Consider the following 19,924-nt stretch of genomic DNA (forward strand, 5'->3'; position numbering starts at 1 on the left):
TTTATTCTTATGCCCGTATCATACAGTATTTAATTTTTTTATCATGAGATATAACACAAAGACAAATAAGGCATAAATCTACCACTTAATGATTTTAAATGAACACCCAGCTAATTATTACTCAGGTTAAGAAATGGACCACTGCCAATAACCCAGAAGCTGCTGCGTGTTGCTTGTCAGTCATGATGTCTTTCCACTATTCTTAAAGTAACTACCAATCCCAAAGTAACTACCATCCTAACACTTAATCATTCCCCTTCTTTAAAAACTACTTTATTCCATCCCACTGGCTTTCAAAGTCAGATTCCCTGGGTTTGAATCTGACTGTATCTTTGCTGGATCTCCAGGTTGGGAAGCCTGACGTGGGGCTCAGAACCTTCACACCACTGGGAGAACTTCTTTGGTATTATTGTTCTCGCTTGTGGGTCACTTATCTGGTGGATATGGGATTTCATTTTATCGTGATTGTGCCCTTCCTACCGTTTTGTTGCAGCTTCTCCTTTTTCTTTGAATGTGGGGTGTCTTTCTTTGGTGGGTTCCCGCATCCTCCTGTCGATGGTCGTTCAGCAGCGAGTTGTGATTACGGTGCTCTTGCAGGAGAAAATGAGCACCTGTCCTTCTACTCCACCATCTTTGGTGCAGCCACTGTGGAGAACAGTATGGAGGCTTCTTAAAAAACTAGAAATAGAGCTACTGTATGAGCCTGCAATCCCACTCCCAAGCGTATATCCAGAGAAAAACATAATCTGAAAGGATACATGCGCCCAAATGTTCATCGCAATGTTCACTGCATTGTTTGTAATAGCCAAGACGGGGAAGCAACCAAAATGTTCATTGACAAGGAATGGATATAGAAGATGTGTGACATACCTACAATGGAATATTATTCAGCCATTAAAAAGAATGAAATAATGCTATTTGCAGCAATAAGGATGGACCTAGAGACTGTCATACTGAATAAAGTAAGTCAAAGGAGAAATATCATTATGACATCCCTTATACGTGGAATCTGCAAAGAAATGATACAAATGAACTTACTTAAAAGCAGAAAGATACTCATAGCCTTAGAGAACAAATTCATGGTTGCTGGGAGGAAGGATGGGAGGAAGGGATACTTGGGGAATTTGTGATGAACATGTACATAACTGCTATATTTAAAATGGATAACCAATAAGGACCTACTGTATAGCATATGAAACTCTTCTCAATGTTACGTGGCAACCTAAATGGCAGACGAGTTTGGGGGAGAATGGATATATGTATTATGTATGGCTGAGTCCCTTTGCTGTTCACCTGAAACCATCACAACATTGTTAAGCAACTATACCTTAATACAAAATAAAAAGTAAAAAAATACTTTATTCAGCAAACATGGCGCTGCGCGCGGTGCGGAGCGTGCGGGCCGCGGTCGGCAGCCTGCGCGCCATCTCTGCACCCAGCGCTCCCTGCTCGCCCCGGCCCTGGGAAGTGCGAGCGGATGCCGTCTGGGTGCTGCGCACCGGGCCTGCTCTGCTGTCAGTGTGGAAATTCACAGAAAAACACGAATGGGTAACAACAGAAAATGGTGTTGGAACAGTGGGAATCAGCAATTTTGCACGGGAAGCTTTGGGAGATGTTGTTTACTGTAGTCTGCCTGAAGTTGGGACAAAGTTGAACAAACAAGAGGAATTTGGTGCTTTGAAAAGTGTGAAAGCTGCTAGTGAACTCTATTCTCCTTTATCAGGAGAAGTAACTGAAATTAATAAGGCTCTAGCAGAAAATCCAGGACTTGTCAACAAGTCTTGTTATGAAGATGTTTGGCTGATCAAGATGACATTCAGTAACCCTTCAGAACTAGATGAACTAATGAGTGAAGAAGCATATGAGAAATACATAAAATCTATTGAGGAGTGAAAATGGAACCCCTAAATTAACTACTTTGAAACAACTTAAAAAAATACTTTATTCAGCATGTATCTATAAACCCTATACTTAAGTTTTTCCTGTTTCTGAATTTACATTAATAGGATAGTACAGTATACATTATTTGATGTCTGGTTTATTTCATTCAGCACTACTTGTGAGAGTTATCCATGCTGTGTATGGCAGTAATTTATTGCTTTTAGTTTCTACATAGCTTTTTGTAGTAGTTTAAAGGAATACCCACAGTTTTTCGCTACTCCCTGTACCCATGCCTTTTGCAATGTGAGTTTAAACCTCCTTTCATGAAAAGATGGAGTCTATTTTCCCTTCCCTTGAATCTGGGTTGGCACTGTGACTTATTTTGGCCAATAGAATGAGTGAAAGTGTTACTGGCTCATACTGCCCACTGCTCCACAGGCCAATCAGTCAAGAGATGAGGTGTTTGGGCAAAGAATAGTAACTTTCTTTGGAAAGCCAGAGACCGAGAAGATGATGGACTAGTGTCCTAAAGAAGCATGTTGCCCGGACTCTCTTTTATAGAACAAAGAAGGGAGGTGAAGAGGTAAAGAAAAAAGGGGATGGGTTGTTGCAAACATTTCCAGACGGGATGTGTTAATTTTCTCTTTCCTGCAGCCATTCACAGGTGATCCTGGTCAGAATGTTTCCTGCAAGCTTAAACGAAGGTGTTTTAGCTTAAACACTCAGGCATGGGAGGCAGGGTTCTCAGAGAGGGGGCACTAAGTATAAGTTAATCGCTAAAAGGGATGTTGTCTATAGTTTCCCTATGCACAGAAGCTATGGGCAGCATCCTTTTAGTGATTAACTTGTAGCAAAAGCAGTAGAATACAAAGGTTAAAGTAAAAGAGACAGATCCAACGTGAAGTCAGATTTGTTCTTTCCTCGTACAAAAGTGACCATGTGCTAGTTCTGAGCTCTGGTCTCCAGAGTCCTTGTGTGTTTCTGATCTATGTATTAGGACCTCTGCCTCCATGTTCGCAAGCCTGGGCTGGCCAACTAGAGCATCATATTGAAGGACCACAGCTGAGATAGCCTGGTTATCTGAGCTGAGGCCTCAAAGATGTGACCAAGAATCTGTTGACCTATTGTGGTCCCCTGGAGGACCTAGAAGACACTAGTTATACAAATGCAGGGAGGAATATGCTAGTGACAGTTGAGTGTTTCTACCAAGGACCCTGAAAGGATTTCACCAAACTTTGTCACACTTCCCACTCCTTTACTCCTACTTCCTAGGATTACATACCAAATAAACTATCCGGGGACTTCCTTGGTGGTTCAGTGGTTAAGAATCTGCCTGCCAAGGCCAATGCAGGGGACATGGGTTTGATCCCTGGTCCGGGAAGATCTCACATGACATGGGGCACCTAAGCCTATGCACCACAACTACTAAAGCCTGCATGCCTTAGAGCCTGCGCTCTGCAACAAGAGAAGCCACCAAAGTGAGAAGCCCACACACTGCAACGAAGACCCAGCATAGCCTGAATAAATAAATAAATGATTGGTACCAAGGTCTTTATCTCGGGGCCTTCTTTCAAGGGAACAAATTAAGATAACTTGGATTCAGGAGTGACCTAGCAAGTAGAGCTTCAGGTTGGGATTCTAGAATAACCACTGATATCCAGGGCCTGCTTGATGGTGACATGGGAGTGAAGTGGATCCCCAAAGTTGACCTTGAGGCAAGGATTTGTGTAAAAATGGTTTGTTAGGAAGCGTTCCCATGAAAGGAACACACCAGGGGAGATAGAAAGTAGGATCACCGCAACGTGGAGGCCAAACAGGAGTGCCTTATCAAGTTATATCCCACAGAGGGCAACTTCGTTGGCTCAGTGCTGTAGGGGACTTGACATTAGCATTTGAAGGTAACCTCAGGTGAAGGGTAGAGACTAGCAAGATACCTGCTCACTTGGAAATCAAGACGCTTCTCTCTCCTTCTCTGAAGTACTCAAATTGAGAACAGCCCCACTGAACGTCCAGCTGTAACTGGGTCCAAAGATGCTTCTCTGCAGGATGCCAAGAGAACTTGAGAATCTTCTCAAAATCCTCTGACTCATCTGAATTAAGTGATGCTTGCTGGTGATGCTTGAATGGTTTTCAGAATACTTAAAGATTTAGTAGCTTCAAGAACAGTTTTATCCTACAAATAAAGTGTGAGCTAGGAGCTCAGAAAAAAAATGTGTGGACTGAATTAAGATTCTGATAATGCTCATGTGCTTCTAGTTATAGTTGAATCAATATCTTCCTGGTGGGATGAGTGATGCTAGTAAGTGTTATTTATCTGATGATCAAAGGTGCTTAGAGAAGGAACTAGAGATATTTAGCAGAGAACAGAGCAGACCAAAGTGTGATGGGGATGGATGACAGAGCTGTGTTATCGTTTGAGGAGGTGTCATGGGGAAAAGAGAATTGACTTGATCAGTGGTGGTTCTCGGATTGCTATAAGACCAATGGGGAAGAGCTATGGGGAGACATTTTTCAGCTCAGTTTAAGAAAGTATTTTCAAATGCCCAGAGTAGCCCATAGATAAAATATACTGCCATAAGAAATAATGAATTCTTTAACATTAGAGTTATTCAGACACAGGATGAAAGATCATTTTGCAAGGGTATTGTGGAGGGAATTCAAACATCAAGTAGGGATTAAAGTTAGATAATATTCCCAATCCTGAAATATGATGATTCTTGTCCTTGATGAAAATAAAGGTAAACTTGCTGGAAAACCAAGAGAACTCTCAACAGCCAGGATCAGAGCACAAGTCAGATGAATAAATGCTTAGTGATGGGATGAAACTAATCACTGCTTCTAAACCAAGTCATCAGAAGAAAATGAACTACTATAATTGTAATGAGCCTTATTTATGACAGTTTTGCTGAAATCAAATAATCTGTGCTTCAGTTGAATTTAAGTGCAGTGACAATTTACTTAATGAGTCTTCTGGGAAGAAATTGTTCTTAGAATCAAGTGGCAAAAGTAGAAAGGAAATCATTTACAATGTTGAGATGTTCTTTTTAAAGCTTAACAGGATACTGTATAGTGTACCAACCCCCCCACATCTGTGTGCAGTTGTGTAGGCCAGAGACATCTCTAGATGTTTTCCATATCTTGAGTTCCCATGAAGATAAAACAGAGATTTAGAAAATTTGAGAAGTCAAAAAAGGATATACTACTGTAATCTACATGGCCACACATGGTGCCTATTTAGAGAGCTAAGCCCTAGCTCTGAGTTCACTCTGCACATGTGTCTGCAGGAGTCTCTTGGATAAATATTTTTTGGAGAAATGGCTGGGTCATGAAGTAGGTATATATTTAACTTTCCAAGATTGGGGAACAATATCACACTCTTGATTACTATAGTTTTGAAATTAAGTAACATTTGTTCTCCAACGTTGTTCTTTTTCAAAGTTGTTTTGTTAATTCTCAGTCATTTGCATTTCCATATGACTTTTAGAATCAGTTTGTCAATTCCCAGAAAAAGCCAGCTGGGATTTTGATTGAGATTGTATTGAATTTATAAATTAATTTGGAGAGAATTACATCTAACAATATCGAGTCTTCCAATCAATGAACAAGGTGTATCTCTCATTTTATTTATGTCTTTTAAATTTTTTCGACGAAGTTTCAGTTTGTAGTTATCAATGGGCAGATCTTTCACATCTTTTGTAGAGACACTAAATTGCTGACTGTAACTGTGGGTTTGTCTACTTCTCATATTTCTACCAGTTTTTGCTTCATGTATTTGGAAGCACTGTTATTAAATGCATAAACATTTAGGGTTGTTAAGAGTTTATATGAATTGACACTTTTATTGTCATGAAATGACGTTCTTTATTCCTGGTAATATGCTTTACTTTGAAATCTGCTTTGATATCAATATAGCTCAAACTTTCTTTTGATTTGCTAGCATGGTGTATCTTTCTTCTCCCCATTTTCTTAGAACTTCTCTGTGTTTTTATATCTAGAATGCATTTCCTGTAGGCAGCAGACAGTTGTGTATTGCTTTTTTTAAAAAAAAAATCCAATCTAATTGATCTTCAACTCTTAATTGGAATATTTAGACCATTTACATCTGAATTTGGACTATAGGTAAAATAATACTGGAATGAATATTTCAAATATTCAAATGCAGTTTGAATATCAAATCAGATCAGATCAGTTGCTCAGTCGTGTCCGACTCTTTGCAACCCCATGAATCGCAGCATGCCAGGCCTCCCTGTCCATCACCAACTCCTGGAGTTCACTGAGACTCACGTCCATCGAGTCAGTGATGCCATCCAGCCATCTCATCCTCTCTCGTCCCCTTCTCCTCTTGCCCCCAGTCCCTCCCAGCATCAGAGTCTTTTCCAATGAGTCAACTCTTCACATGAGGTGGCCAAAGTACTAGAGTTTCAGCTTTAGCATCATTCCTTCCAAAGAAATCCCAGGGCTGATCTCCCTCAGAATGGACTGGTTGGATCTCCTTGCAGTCCAAGGGACTCTCAAGAGTCTTCTCCAACACCACAGTTCAAAAGCATCAGTTCTTCAGCGCTCAGCCTTCTTCACAGTCCAACTCTCACATCCATACATGACCACAGGAAAAACCGTAGCCTTAACTAGACGAACCTTTGTTGGCAAAGTAATGTCTCTGCTTTGAATATGCTATCTAGGTTGGTCATAACTTTCCTTCCAATTGAAATTCCAGTTTGAATATAAATTGTGCATTTGGGCAATGATATTGGGTAGATGTTAACATATTCTTCAAAATCATGGACAATTTGTCATCTATCTCAGCTAAGGAATATTTAACTTGGACCAAATTTTCCTGTTGTCTTTCTCCTGCAGATTGCTCAAGAGAAAGTGACATATCTTTATATTTTAACCCTCCTATTTCTAGACTTAATGGGGTGCACTTCTGTTTTCATTTTTTATTGTAACATCAAGAAAAAGAACTTCCTTGTACATTGAAGTTTCTCAAGTTTGTAGATGAGTTTTATGGATTGCACTTAATTTGTCTGCTTTCTGGTGATAGAGAGAGTGGTTCTTCCTGTAACTCCAACTTGCTGCTGCTGCTGCTGGTAAGTCGCTTCAGTCCTGTCCGACTCTGTGCGACCCCATAGACGGCAGCCCACCAGGCTCCCCTGTCCCTGGGATTCTCCAGGCAAGAACACTGGAGTGGGTTGCCATTTCCTTCTCCAATGCATGAAAGTGAAAAGTGAAAGGGAAGTCACTCAATCATGTCCGACTCTTCGCGACCCCGTGGACTGCAGCCTACCAGGCTCCTCCGTCCATGGGATTTTTCAGGCAAGAGTACTGGAGTGGGGTGCCATCGCCTTCTCCGTAACTCCAACTTAGGTATCTTCAATTCAGACTGCAGGCATGAGTAGCTTTAAGAAGTTTTCCTCTGGAGAGCTGATTTCATCTCTGGTGTATAAGTTTATGTCAACTTCAACTGCCCAAGTGGCACTTCTCTGAATTGAGTGCATTGTCTTATCTTTATCTTTAGACTAACACCAAGAAATGGGGGAAATGGTGGGAGGAGGGTGGAGTCAAATTGGAAGTGAGGTGGTGTGTGGTAGAGAAAAGTCATAAAGAACACTGTGCACAGATTTGTGGAGCAACTTAATATGTCTCTGGGTCATCTAACTTAGAGCTTATTGAGCTTCTTGGATGTTCATGCTCATATCTTTTGTCAAATTTGGAAAAATTTTTAATCATTATTTAAAAAAATATTCTCTCTCTTCCTTTCTCTCTCATCTTCTTCTAAGATCCCCCTGGTCCATAAGTTGGACCACTTGATGTTGACCCACAGGCTCTGTCCACTTTTCTTCAATTTTTCTTCTGTTCCTCAGACTTGATAATTTCCATTGTCCTATCTTCAAGCTCACTGAGTCTTACTTCTGCCTGCTCAAATCTGCCTTTGAATCTCTCCAGTGAATTTTTCAGGTTATTGTTATTTTCAGCTCAATAATTATTTTTTAAAGTTTTCTATCTCTTGATATTTTTATTTCACTCACCAATTGTTTTCCTGACTTTCTTCACATTTTCCTTTAGTTCTTTGAGCATCTTTAAGACAGTTATTTTAAGGTCTTTGTCTAGTATATCTGCCATCTTGGCTTTTCCAAGGTCAGTTTCTGCTGATTTTTTTCCCTTTGAATGGCTCATACTTTATTGTTTCTTTGTATGCCTTTTTTTTTTTTTTTTGGTAGCTGAATACTGGATATTTGAATGTAATAATGTGGAAACTCTGAAAGTCAGATTCTCCCCTTTCCGCAAGGATTGCTAGTTTATTTTTTTAATTGTAAGTTGTCTCTGTGCTGAGGATCAGCCTGAGATGTAAACTTAAAGGTCTTCTTAGGTCTTTTCTGAGCCTTTGGCTTGCACAGTTGCTTTCTAAATTTCCTTATAGATACAGTTGTTTTTGAATGTCCTAGTCTTTAATGTCTGGCTCCCAAAAAAGGGAAAAAAAGCAAAAAACGAAGTGTGTGGGGGAGAGTGTCAGCCTTTTATTTATAAAAGCCATGTATTTATATGCTTATATAAATATATGCTTATATGTGTTATATATATATATATATATATATATATATATGCCGTGTGTTTTACATATATATATATGTATATATATATATATATATATATATGTATATATATGTTGTGCTAAATAGCTTGTAGGATCTCATTTCCCCAAGCAGGGACTGAACCCAGGCTATGGCAGTAAAAGCTCAGAATCCTAACCAATAGGCCACCAGAGAATTCCTGGTGGAGAGCACTCCCTCACCTTTTAAATTCTCCCAGAAACCTGTTCAGTCAGAAAGGGAGAGGTTTGCGATAATGGGAGGAGGTGCAATCACAATGACTGTTTGCCTCTTGGTCTGCGCTTCTGTGATCGGAAGCAGCAATCAGATCACTGGTCCCTGATATTTGGAGGATAGCGTCCTTTTTGCTCACACTGGCTCCTGGAAGCTGTAGGCAAGCTCCTCTAGGAACAAACGCACAGCTACCTACCTACCAGGTGGTTAGGGTAGGAGACTGGTAATTGCTTCTGTGCTAAGAACTGAAATTGACTGAATTAACTGCAATTACTATCCAAGTCTTCCCCTGGAAGTTGCAAGCCTTCCATAAACTCCAGAGTTCCAAAATAGTTACATCAGACAGATTCTGCTGGTGCAGTTGTTATTTAGGTGGGCAGACAGATTCCTGGTCCTTCCTATTCTGCCATCTTCCAGATTCCTCACTGTTTATACAGTTTTATAGGCTGCGGATACCTCTAGGAAATTTCTGTGAATCCAAGAACAAAATCAGAAAATAGAGATTCAGAAAAGATGTGAAGACATCATTGTTGACCTTCAGGGCTTCTGGCATCTCATTCTCTGTCCCTGCTGTGTATCACCTCTCTAGGGTTACCTCCTCCTTAGCTTTTAAGTACTCGGTACCATCTTGTTCATTATCTCCTTCCCTAATAACCTTAGAAAGGGTTTGATGTTAGTCATTTACATAAATTCTTACTTTTCTTTGCTTCTTTTCAAACTTGAGGATCTCTCTTCAACTTTAAGCAACAACTGTCCTGATATCTAACTCTTCAAACAATCGAAAGTAATCTGATTCCAACTATATGTGCTTTATTATAAATAATAATTGACTTACTATTCTTTAGGGTAAAGATTTTCAGCCGCGGTGCTGCTTCAATGAGACTTTTGCATTTTTAGCCTTTTGTTTATAAATGTGAGATGAAAGGTTTTGTCCCCAGTTTAGTTTGGATTCCATCAAAAGCAGATCCTCAGACTAAAATTTGGGTGTAAGTAGTTTCCTCAGGAAACAAATCAGAGGAGAATAGTAAGAGAAGGAGGAATGAGACAGGGAAGGGAGAAGAGCCAGGAAAGTGTGTGTTTAAGAGCAAGTTACTCCTTTTTCTGAAGATTCGTTTTTTTTTTTTTTAATTTTAAATGTATTTATCACCGACTCGATGGACATGAGTTTGAGTGAACTCTGGGAGATGGTGATGGACAGGGAGGCCTGGCGTGCTGCGATTCATGGGGTCTCAAAGAGTCGGACATGTCTGAGCAACTGATCTGATCTGATCTGGTTTTTTAATTGAAGGATAATTGTTTTACAGAATTTTGTTGGTTTCTGCCAAACATCAGCATGAATCAGCCATAGGTATACATATGTCCCCTCCCTCTTTGAACCTCCCTCTCATCTCCCTCCCCATCCCACCCCTCTAGGTTGTTAGGGAGCCGGTGAGTTCCCTGAGTTATACAACAAATTCCCATGGCTATCTATTTTACATATGGTAATGTAAGTTTCCATGTTACTCTCTCCATCCATCCCACCCTCTCCTTCCTCCCCCCAACCCCTGTGTCCATAAGTCTATTCTCTATGTCTGTGTCCACTGAAAAGCAAATTACTCTTAAGCTGTGGGCTAGTGCCCACTGCTGGGCACACTCTGAGACACATTCCAGAACACATTCCAGCAATGTCCCACCAAGTGACAAGCAGCTGGGGTAATGATCTTCCAACTCACATCCCTTATTAGGGTGGGCAGCTCTGCAGACACTAACTGCTTTCTTGTGCAGAGTCACACTACTGTGACCAGAGAAAGCCCTTAGGGAGGGAGACACAGGTGTTTGAGTTTGAAGTGTTCAGTATGTATGGGAGTTGTCCATTGAAGATGCTTGCGAGTTCAGTGTGGGCCGAGGGGATATGGGTGGGATACCCATAAGGTCTGCTGTCCCTGACTTTCAGGTACCAAATATCTAAATTCATTGTATGAAAGATCATAGTTACTGCTCTGGCATATGTCTGTGGAATGCTGAGTTGTATGAATACAGATAGCTTAGGATGGGCATCTGGGCAAGAATGAGGGTCCTAAGAGCTGGTCTCACTCCTTGACACCTCCGGCTCTGTTGCGTCTTTTTCTGTTGTGCCAAGGCCTGGGGTTCAATTATTGCTTATGGACTAGCTCTGTGTTTTCAGAGCATTTTCCTTCAGTCTCTCTAAATGTTGGCTTCCTTAACCATAGAATTAATTAGAGACACAAACATTGGGCTCATAGAGATGTTTAGGAGATAATCTACATGAAGCATTTTCCGGTGTGCTCAAAATGCATTTTCCCCCTTCCTTATAGCCCTCTCTCTTCCTATCTTTAGCTCCTTCCCCTTTCCTAGACTCTCAAGCACATATTTTATTTTCTGGCAAAGCTGACATTATTTTAGCTGGTTTTAATGGTAGTTTCATACCCCAAGCCCTCTTTTCTGCTGTCCTTTATTATTTCTGGCAGTGAAGGTTTTGAAGTAGAGTGTGTATTTGGAGCACAGGCTTATCATTAATAGAGGCATTCTAACACAGAATCACATGGAGCTGTCACATCAAGAGGCAAGCCTGAGCTCTGAGCTCACGTCCCTCCGAGGTTGGGGGAGAAGCCAGCTACCATGATGTTCTTGCTGGTGATCCAGCTGGCCTCTGGAGATCACAGGAAGGACACAGGTTCTGCACAGTCCCCAGGCCACCCAACTCTGCATGAAAAGATGAGATGGGGCTGAGAGTGATAACACCTCCCCACGAGCCCTGGGCTCCTCTGGGATGCTGTGAAGTTGACCCCCGTGGGGATGAGTGGAGGGCTGCAAATGGAGACATGACTCCGCAGGGACTTCTACTCATCCCAGGGCTTGGTGAGTCATCAGATCCCAGAAAGTGGAACGGGTAACAGCCTGCAGAGAGATGGTATATGGTCTTTTGTCCATCATGAAGTTTCTGGGATCATGTTAATCCAAATCTACAAAGGACACTGCCTCACTCACAGCATGCCTCTGTATTTCATGGAGTTTCTTTATGTGAGGCAGAAGGCTGAGTCCTCAAATAGCTAAAGAAGAAGTCAAAAGTTCACCGCTGCTTATACAGATGGAGTCACATGGGCTCCACATCATACAGGCCTGTGTCTTTGTGAAAGGGCTGATGAGGGACACTCCGAGCTGGTCCTTCACAAAGGACTAAAGTCCTGATTCTACTGTTGATCCCAAAGGCTGTGGATGAGAGCCTCAGAAGAGAGTCCACAGGTCCAGGCCTGAGAGTCCAGGTCCCTGTGGGACATGGCCTGGCAGGGGAAGGCACCCTAGCGCTCAGAGAGGCAGGAGCAGGAGCTGTTCTTGGTTCTCACCACCTGGCTGAAAACTCCTGGCAGCAGACCGTTCACCCAGATGTTTGGTGCCAGTTCTTGGTGTATCCCAGCAGGGTTGTTTTACTGACACTGTAGGACCCTTGTTTTTGTGAACAGAAAAGAAAGCAGATGACATACACAGTAACTGGGAGAAGAGTTTCAGTTGAATTTCTAGGCTGTGTCTAGAAATATATCCCTCCAGCAGCAATTGTAGAGACCATTGATAATGTCATTAAAAAAAAATAAAAGGCTGCCATATGTGTCCTTTCTGGAGAAGGAAGATCTGAGACACCCACCCAAATTTTATGGAGATGTGCCCCACCCAGCAATGGCCTGCCCTGGGATCTTCCTGGCCCTCTCCACTTCTCTTGGCACATGGAGTGGTGTCCTGCCTCTGAGTCTAAAGCCACAGAACTTCATACTTACAGCTTCTGAGCATACACCCCAGTGGAGGAAACCAGGACCACAGAGCTTCCCCTGGAAAGAGAAAGAAGGGAGCCACATGTGAATGAGCCACATATGAATGGGGCAAGTACAGACAGCTGGGGCATGAACAGAAGTGGAGACAGGACAGTGAAGGAGAGCAAGAGGAGCTTAGGTCAGGATTAGAGCCCTCTCCTGCCTTCCTCCAGCCTGTGCCTTCTAAGAGCATCCTGAGGGTCAGGGCCACCTTTCAGTTTTCATGCTGCCCTCGAATGCTCAATATCCACTAAGGAGCACGTGTGTGGACACTTTTGTGAAATATAGCCAAAGTCAGCCTTTATTCTAGACTACAAGCACAAGCTGGAATCAAGATTGCCAGGAGAAATATCAATAACCTCAGATACATAGATGACACCACCCTTATGGCAGAAAGTGAAGAAGAACTAAAGAGTCTCTTGATGAAAGTGAGAGAGGAGAGTGGAAAAGCTGGCTTAAAAATCAACATTCAGAAAACTACTATCATGGCCTCTGGTCCCATCACTTCTTGGCAAATAGATGGGGAAACAGTGGAAACAGTGAGAGACTTTACTTTTTTGGGCTCCAAAATCACTGCAGATGGTGATTGCAGCCATGAAATTAAGAGACACTTGCTCCTTAGAAGAAAAGCTGTGAGCAACCTAGATGGTATATTAAAAAGCAGAGACATTACTTTACCAGCAAAGGTCCATCTAGTCAAAGCTATGGTTTTTCTAGTAGTCATGTATGGTTGTGAAAGTTGGACTATAAAGAGAGCTGAGCGCCCAAGAATTGATGCTTTTGAACTGCGGTGTTGGAGAAGACTCTTAAGAGTCCCTTGGACTGCAAGGAGATCTAACCAGTCCATCCTAAAGGAAATCAGTCCTGAATATTCATTGGAAGGACTGATGCTGAAGCTGAAACTCCAATACTTGGGCCTCCTGATGTGAAGAACCAACTCATTGGAAAAGACCCTGATGCTGGGAAAGATTGAAGGCGGGAGGAGAAAGGGATGACAGAGAATGAGATGGTTGGATGGCATCACTGATGTAATGCACATGAGTTTGAGTAAGCTTTGGGAGTTGATGATGGACAGGGAAGCATGGCATGCTGCAGTCCTTGGGGTCACAAAGAGTCAAACATGACTGAGCAACTGAACTGAACTGAACTGAATATCTTTTTTGGCGTGAGGATGTTCTCTACCAGTCATGTTTAGGAGCAATACTAAAAGCTCTTCCCAGTGGATCTTTTGGAATCTCAGTCCCAGAAGTTCCATGTTCCCAAGTTTATAGTTTTTGGGGTTTTTTTTTTTTTTTGACATTAAATTCTTTTTGTTTTAGTAGCACATTGGTACCTTAGTTCCCCAACCAAGGATCCAACCCACACCCCCTACACTGGAAGGCAGAATCTTAGCCTCTGGGCCCCTGAGGATATTCCCCCAAGTTATAGTTTTAAGATAGTCACTCTACCTGAGTGGCCATCAACTGTCTGGGCCCTTGCCCTGCCTCACATGGGACGTGGTGCCCTTCATGCTCAGGCCCTCCCCCTGCAGCGCTGCCGCCGCCGGGCCCACATTCCATTGCTTCTTGCTGCTGATCACCACATGGGCCCCATCTATCCCGGGACAGATGCCTGGTGGTGGGAAGCCAAAGCTGGGAGCAGAAGTGGAGAAAATGACAAATCAGCTTGGGGCTGAGCCCCTCTCTTCAGGCTATTCTTTCTCTGAGACCTTGTCCCCTGCCGCTGCCATTTGGATTCCTCCACAGTCCAGAGCCGATGAGCCCTCTCTCTACCTGTGGATGGTGAGAGGGCTAGGAGTGATGAGGTGAGTCAGGGCATGAAGCCAATAGCTCGGGGTCACTCGTCACCCCATGGACCCCCTCAGAGGGGCTCTTACCCACTGTGGACCGTGTGATCACAGTAACCTGGCTGATTAACTTGATTGACCGATGTCCTTCTGCTCTTGGCTCCGCTGCTGGTGCTCCTCCAGGAGAGAGACTGCGATGGGTAGCAGGCCTAGGCTGCTGTCTTAAAACATGCTGGCCTCTCTCGGGTCACCCTTTTGATGAACTTGGACTGGGGCAGTCTCTAATGGAGGTTATGTCAGATCTAATAGGTAGCTTCCCACTTTCCTCCCTGCTAGCTAATGTCAATGACCTCTTTCTGCACCTGCCTCACATGTTTCTCTGCCAGAACACGCCTGAAGAGCATTCTGTTCTTTAAGACCCTGCTCTGCCCCCCTGGCCCCTGGCTCTGAGGTTGGAGCACCACTGGCACTATCTGTGTTTTCTCAGCAACTAACAATTATTTTGCCTATTCCTATTGTTTGTGCTTAAAACATTCTCTGTCTCATAGTTTTCAAACTGTGTTTGGTCTGTGAAGACTCTTTAAGAGCTAGGAAAGCAGAAGTGAGGTGGGGGCTGCGACTGTGTGGCTCTGTCCCTGAGCTTCATCAAGCAGGGCTGTGAGTTGCTTGTTACTTGCGGTGGTGACTGTGCCTCCCTTCTCTCTGCCATGTCTTGCCTGGGGGTCTGCTTGGGGGCGGCATCATGTCCCACAGAACCCAAGCAATAAGGATCAGGCGAGTCCTGAGGCTGGAATGTTGGGTGAACCAGTCTACCTCACCCTGACAGGCATGGTCCTAAGCTCAGGAGATGCCAGAGAGAACAAGAGAGACTCAGGTCCGGCCCTCAAGGAGTTCACCTTCTAGTGGGGATACAGATGGTGAACAAAGAAATATACACCATGTTGCTGAGAGGTAAGTGCTGGGAGGTCAAGCCAGGAAAATCTAGGGCAGAAGGTGCTGGCTTGCTGCTTTCTGAGGGGGTCAGAGAAGGCTTTTGAGGAGGTGACTTCTTTTCTAAAAAATCAATTATTTATTTGTTTTTGGATGTGCTGGGTCGTCATTGCTTTAGGGGCTTTCTCTAGTTCAGCAAGTGGCGGCTACTCTTCCCTGTGGTGCGCCGGCTTCTGATTTGCTGGCTCCTCTTGTTGCAGAGCACCAGCCTAGTTGCTCAGCAGCATATGGGATCTTCCCGGATCAGGGATCAAACCTGTGTCTCCTGTGTTGGCAGGTGGATTCTTACCCACTGCGCCACCAGGGAGGTCCAGGTGACTTCTGAGTGGAGACCCACGTGACACGTGTGGGAGAGAAAGCCTGTGAGCACTGGTACTTGAACCCGGTTGGCGTGAAGTCCAGCATTCTCTTGTCTACATCAGTCTCACACGTGCGAAGGTGATCACAGTGCCAGAGAAAGCGGTGGTCCGCACACGTGCCCATGAACCCTGGAAAGAATTCTGAAAAACGAATTCAGCGCTCACTCATTCTTGAGTTAACATCTACATTTAAATCACTATAAAGAAAATAATTTCTGGCATAACTTAAATATTCATTTTGAAATAAAACTTATATCACTCTCTTAAATGTATACAATGGGATCTAAATACCTAATAATGTGAAGACTGTCATTATTGGCTTTAAAGAATTATGAATACACAGTCCCTAGCTTCGTGGGGGTAGCTAAGCATGGATTGTGGTCCAAGTGTCTCCTCCTGGAGCTGATAGCTGTGGTGGCAGCTCCTAATCTCTCTGCTGCTTCAAGTGGTCCAAGTAGCAACTCCCTTGGCAAGCTTGTCCATGGCTTCTGGGGATAAAGTCCTTCCCGATGCTGGCATCTTCTTTCCTTGAATTTTTTTAGGGGAGGGGAGAAGGATAAATTAGGAGTTTGGGATTAAAGTACACCACTATACATAAAATGCAGTCATGAAATTAGAAGATGTTTGCTCCTTGGAAGGAAAGCTATGACAAACCTAGACAGTGTATTAAAAAGCAGAGACATCATTTTGCTGACAAAGTTCTGTATAGTCAAACTATGGTTTTTCCAGTAGTCATGTATGGATGTGAGAGTTGGACCATGAAGAGTGCTGAAGTGCCAAGTGCCAAAGAATTGATGCTTTTAAACTGTGGTGCTGGAGAAGACTCTTGAGAGTGCTTTCAACTGCACAAATATCAAACCAATTAATCCTAAAGGAAATCAACCCTGAATATTCATTGAAAGGACTGATGCTGAAGCTGAAGCTCAAATACTTTGGCAACCTGATGGGAAAAGACAATTATTGGAAACGACCCTGACACTGGGAAAGATTGAGGGCAAGAGGAGAAGGGGTGACAGAGGATGAGATGGTTGGATGGCAGCAGCAACACAATGGACAAGAATTTGAGCAAACTCTGGGAGGTAGTGAAGGACAGGGAAGCCTGGCGTGCTGCAGTCCATGGGGCTGCAGAAAGTTGAACACGACTTAGCGACTGAACAACAACAAATACATAAAATAGATAACCAACAAGGACCTACTGTATAGCACAGCGAAATATAATCAATATCTTGTAATGACCTATAATGGAAGAGAATGTAAAAATAGAATACATAATACATGTAAATAAGCATATATAGCTGTATCACTGTACTGTATACCTGAAATGTATACAATATTGTAAATCTACTATATTTCCATAAAAATTTTTTAAAATAAATTTTTTATTATGGTAAAATATACATAACATAACCTTTACCACTGTAACCATTTTTAAGTGCACACTTCTTTGACATTAAGTCCATTTACATATTTGTGTAACCATCACCACCATGGAACTTTTTAATTTTCCCCGACTGAAACTCTGCCCATTAGACAACAACTCCCCACTCTGCCTTTTTCCCTCCACATCTTTTTTCTCTTAAAAAGAAAGCAAAAAGAATTTGTAAGGTGTCAGAATCTTGTCCCATGATAAATTTTTTACCACAAGTTAAATAGAAGGGATTTCCCAGAATTGATGCGCAACAGCTCTACTGGCGTTCAATCAGCCCACAGAAGCACCAGGTGCCCTGTCTCCCAGCTCCATCTCTCCTTCTCCCTAATCAGCATCCTCCCTAAGGTAATGCTAAAACCACAGAATTCTTTTTTGAACTTCGTAACCTAGAAATTAGGTTGTCTTCCCTGATGGCTCAGTGGTAAAGAACCTGCCTGCCAAGGCAGGAGATACAGGAGACCTGAGTTGGGTGGGGAAGATTCCCTGGAGGAGGAAATGGCAACCCACTCCAGTATTCTTGCCTGGATAATCTCGTAGACAGAGGAAGCTGGCGGGCTGCAGTCCATGGGGTTGCAAAGAGTCAGACACGACTGAAGAGACTGAGTATGCACATACACAGAGCATAGGTTCTTCTGTTCCAGCACAGAAAAAATTCAGGGAGAGGCAGTGACAAGTAAGGAAAGAGTTTATTAATATAGGACGCTTGTGAGAGATGCAGGTTGCCAGGCAAGGGAGTGCCGCCATGAGAACTTACTGGGTTATGTTTTTAAAATCAAAGGAAATGGGATTCCCTCATAGCTCAGTTGGTGAAGAATCTGCCTGCAATGCAGGAGACCTGGGTTCAATTCCTGGGTCAGAAAGATCCCCTGGAGAAGGAAATGGCAACACACTCCAGTATATGTGTCTGGGAAAGCCTATGGACAGAGGATCCTAGTGGGCTATAATCCTGGGGGTCACAAGACTTGGACACAATTTAGCAACTAAACTACTGCCAATCAAAGGAAAAGTGAGGAGAGGAAGAAGGCCTTCTTCCTCATTCTTGAATAGATGTCAAATTTCCATCATCAGCTCCTCCTTCGTGTCAAGTGGGGGAGTTTTCTTGTCCCTCATGGTCAAGCCAGGACTGTCATGGTGCTATTCAATTTAGCAGAAGTGTGGTAATACATGCTAAGATATGGTAAATCATCTCAGGTTTCAGTATACGGTCACCTTATCCTTATAGTTTTGTTTTTAACGCCATAGAAGAACATGTCCTAGGAATCATTAATGTACATCACTGGCCAGGATGCGGATCTCATTCTCCCATTATTTTATTGTTCTGGGCATATCTCATGCTTCTGTTGCATGGTTTTGTTGTTAAGCAGGCGTGTTTCTTCTTTTTTTGATAGTCTTTTTAAAATAAATGCTGTGTGCTTAGTGGCTCAGTAGTACCTGACTCTTTGTGACCCCATGGACTCCCTTGTCCATGGGTTCTTCAGGCAAGAATACTGGAGTGGGTTGCCATTTCCTCCTCCAGGGGATCTTTACTATTTATTAATTTTTTGGCTGTGCTGGGTCTTCGTTTCTTTTTGACGGCCTTCTCTAGTGGCAGCGAGCAGGGACAACTCTCTAGTTGTGGTGGCTTCTCTTGTTGCAGAGCACAGGCAATGACATTGACATCAGCATCCTTGCCCTGAGACTAACTCTAGGACATTTTGCAACTGGAGAGAATCCTTCGCTAATATACATCCAAATACTGAAAGCACGGGATGTTAAGAACTTGGTTCATGCCATCAACTCCAACATCCTTGCAGTAGAAGACAAATGTTCACAACCTCCGTGCAGGAGCCTGAGCAGTAGGAAATTGACTAAGACTTCTTAATCACATTCATTTGCAATGCCAGTAAGTTTTGATTCATCAATGGTGAAGGTTCAAATTCATCTTTGGGGAGCAGGGCCCTTGCTTTATTGACTCTGAAAATATTTCAAGGGCCCTTTGGTTATGCCAAATCAAACGAAGATGCCACTCTGGAGTGGATAGGAAAGAAACAAACTGCTGTGGAAATAATGCAACCATTTGTTTTCATTGTGCGTAGATTTGGCATCTCTGTACATCATTATACTTGGTGGAAAGCTGGCCTTAAACTTAGATTTTCTTTGTTTCACTGGAAATATATTCCCAGGTACAGAAATGGCCAATGGCCCATCTCTAGCCCCTGCAACTTTGCTGCAAGTTGGCAGGGGGGAGCAAAAAGAGCCCTGGTTAACGGGTAATCTCCTATGGGTGAGCATAATCTGGGCAATCTAGGAGCCAATGCAACTAGTTACCTGTTGCACATTTTCTTTTCTGCAGTGTGACTTGGTCCTATTATTATATAAGGCTGAAACAAAATTTTGTGAAATTCTATGCCTGGGAAATATAGGAATATATCTGTGTCTAGACTTGAAAGAAAGTGGTTTGAGGGGAAATTTTTCTGCATGTGTGGAGATTTAGTGATGAGATGAAAAGACTGTCCTGTGGTAGAAATAAGTAGCTGTCCTGACCAAGGCAAGGGGGCAGAAGAGGCAGGGACAGTTTGGATGGAATTGTTGCATCTTTAAGCAGCAAGCTTATCTTGGGGATAAACAGAAACATCAAGAAATCTTGGTAAAAAAAAATGGAGTTCTCTATGAGTAAGCAGGATAGAGATTCAGGGATACTAAGGGAAGTGTGATCCCTGGGTTACATTAAAAAAAATAATTGCTTGATTACCCAATAGTGGGCCATACATTGGTAGTTTATAGACACCAAATTTGTCAAGAGAGATAGTTTTGTATTGGGGCACAGCAGGTGTCAAGTCAATATAACTGCTAAAGGGAAAAGTGAGGAAGTTTTC

General features: G+C 42.8%; 1 protein-coding gene and 1 long non-coding RNA gene across 2 annotated transcripts in view; both read left to right on the forward strand.

The window, feature by feature from the left end:
- The window catches only part of LOC133255863 (uncharacterized), a 146,965-nt gene that overhangs the window by 90,918 nt on the left and 36,123 nt on the right, over nt 1-19,924 (forward strand). The gene's annotated exons all lie outside the window — the stretch shown is intronic.
- Nucleotides 427-5,868, forward strand: LOC133255797 (glycine cleavage system H protein, mitochondrial-like). The gene has a single exon (XM_061430397.1). It carries the CDS (start codon nt 1,372-1,374, stop codon nt 1,891-1,893), a length of 522 nt encoding a protein of 173 aa, XP_061286381.1. The 5' UTR covers nt 427-1,371; the 3' UTR covers nt 1,894-5,868.

This window comes from Bos javanicus, chromosome 10 (genome assembly GCF_032452875.1).
Source record: "Bos javanicus breed banteng chromosome 10, ARS-OSU_banteng_1.0, whole genome shotgun sequence".
Taxonomy (NCBI): domain Eukaryota; kingdom Metazoa; phylum Chordata; class Mammalia; order Artiodactyla; family Bovidae; genus Bos; species Bos javanicus.

Bases quoted from the DNA above. Each gene is read 5' to 3' on its own strand.
- LOC133255797 (XM_061430397.1), top strand. From the start codon at position 1,372: ATGGCGCTGCGCGCGGTGCGGAGCGTGCGGGCCGCGGTCGGCAGCCTG.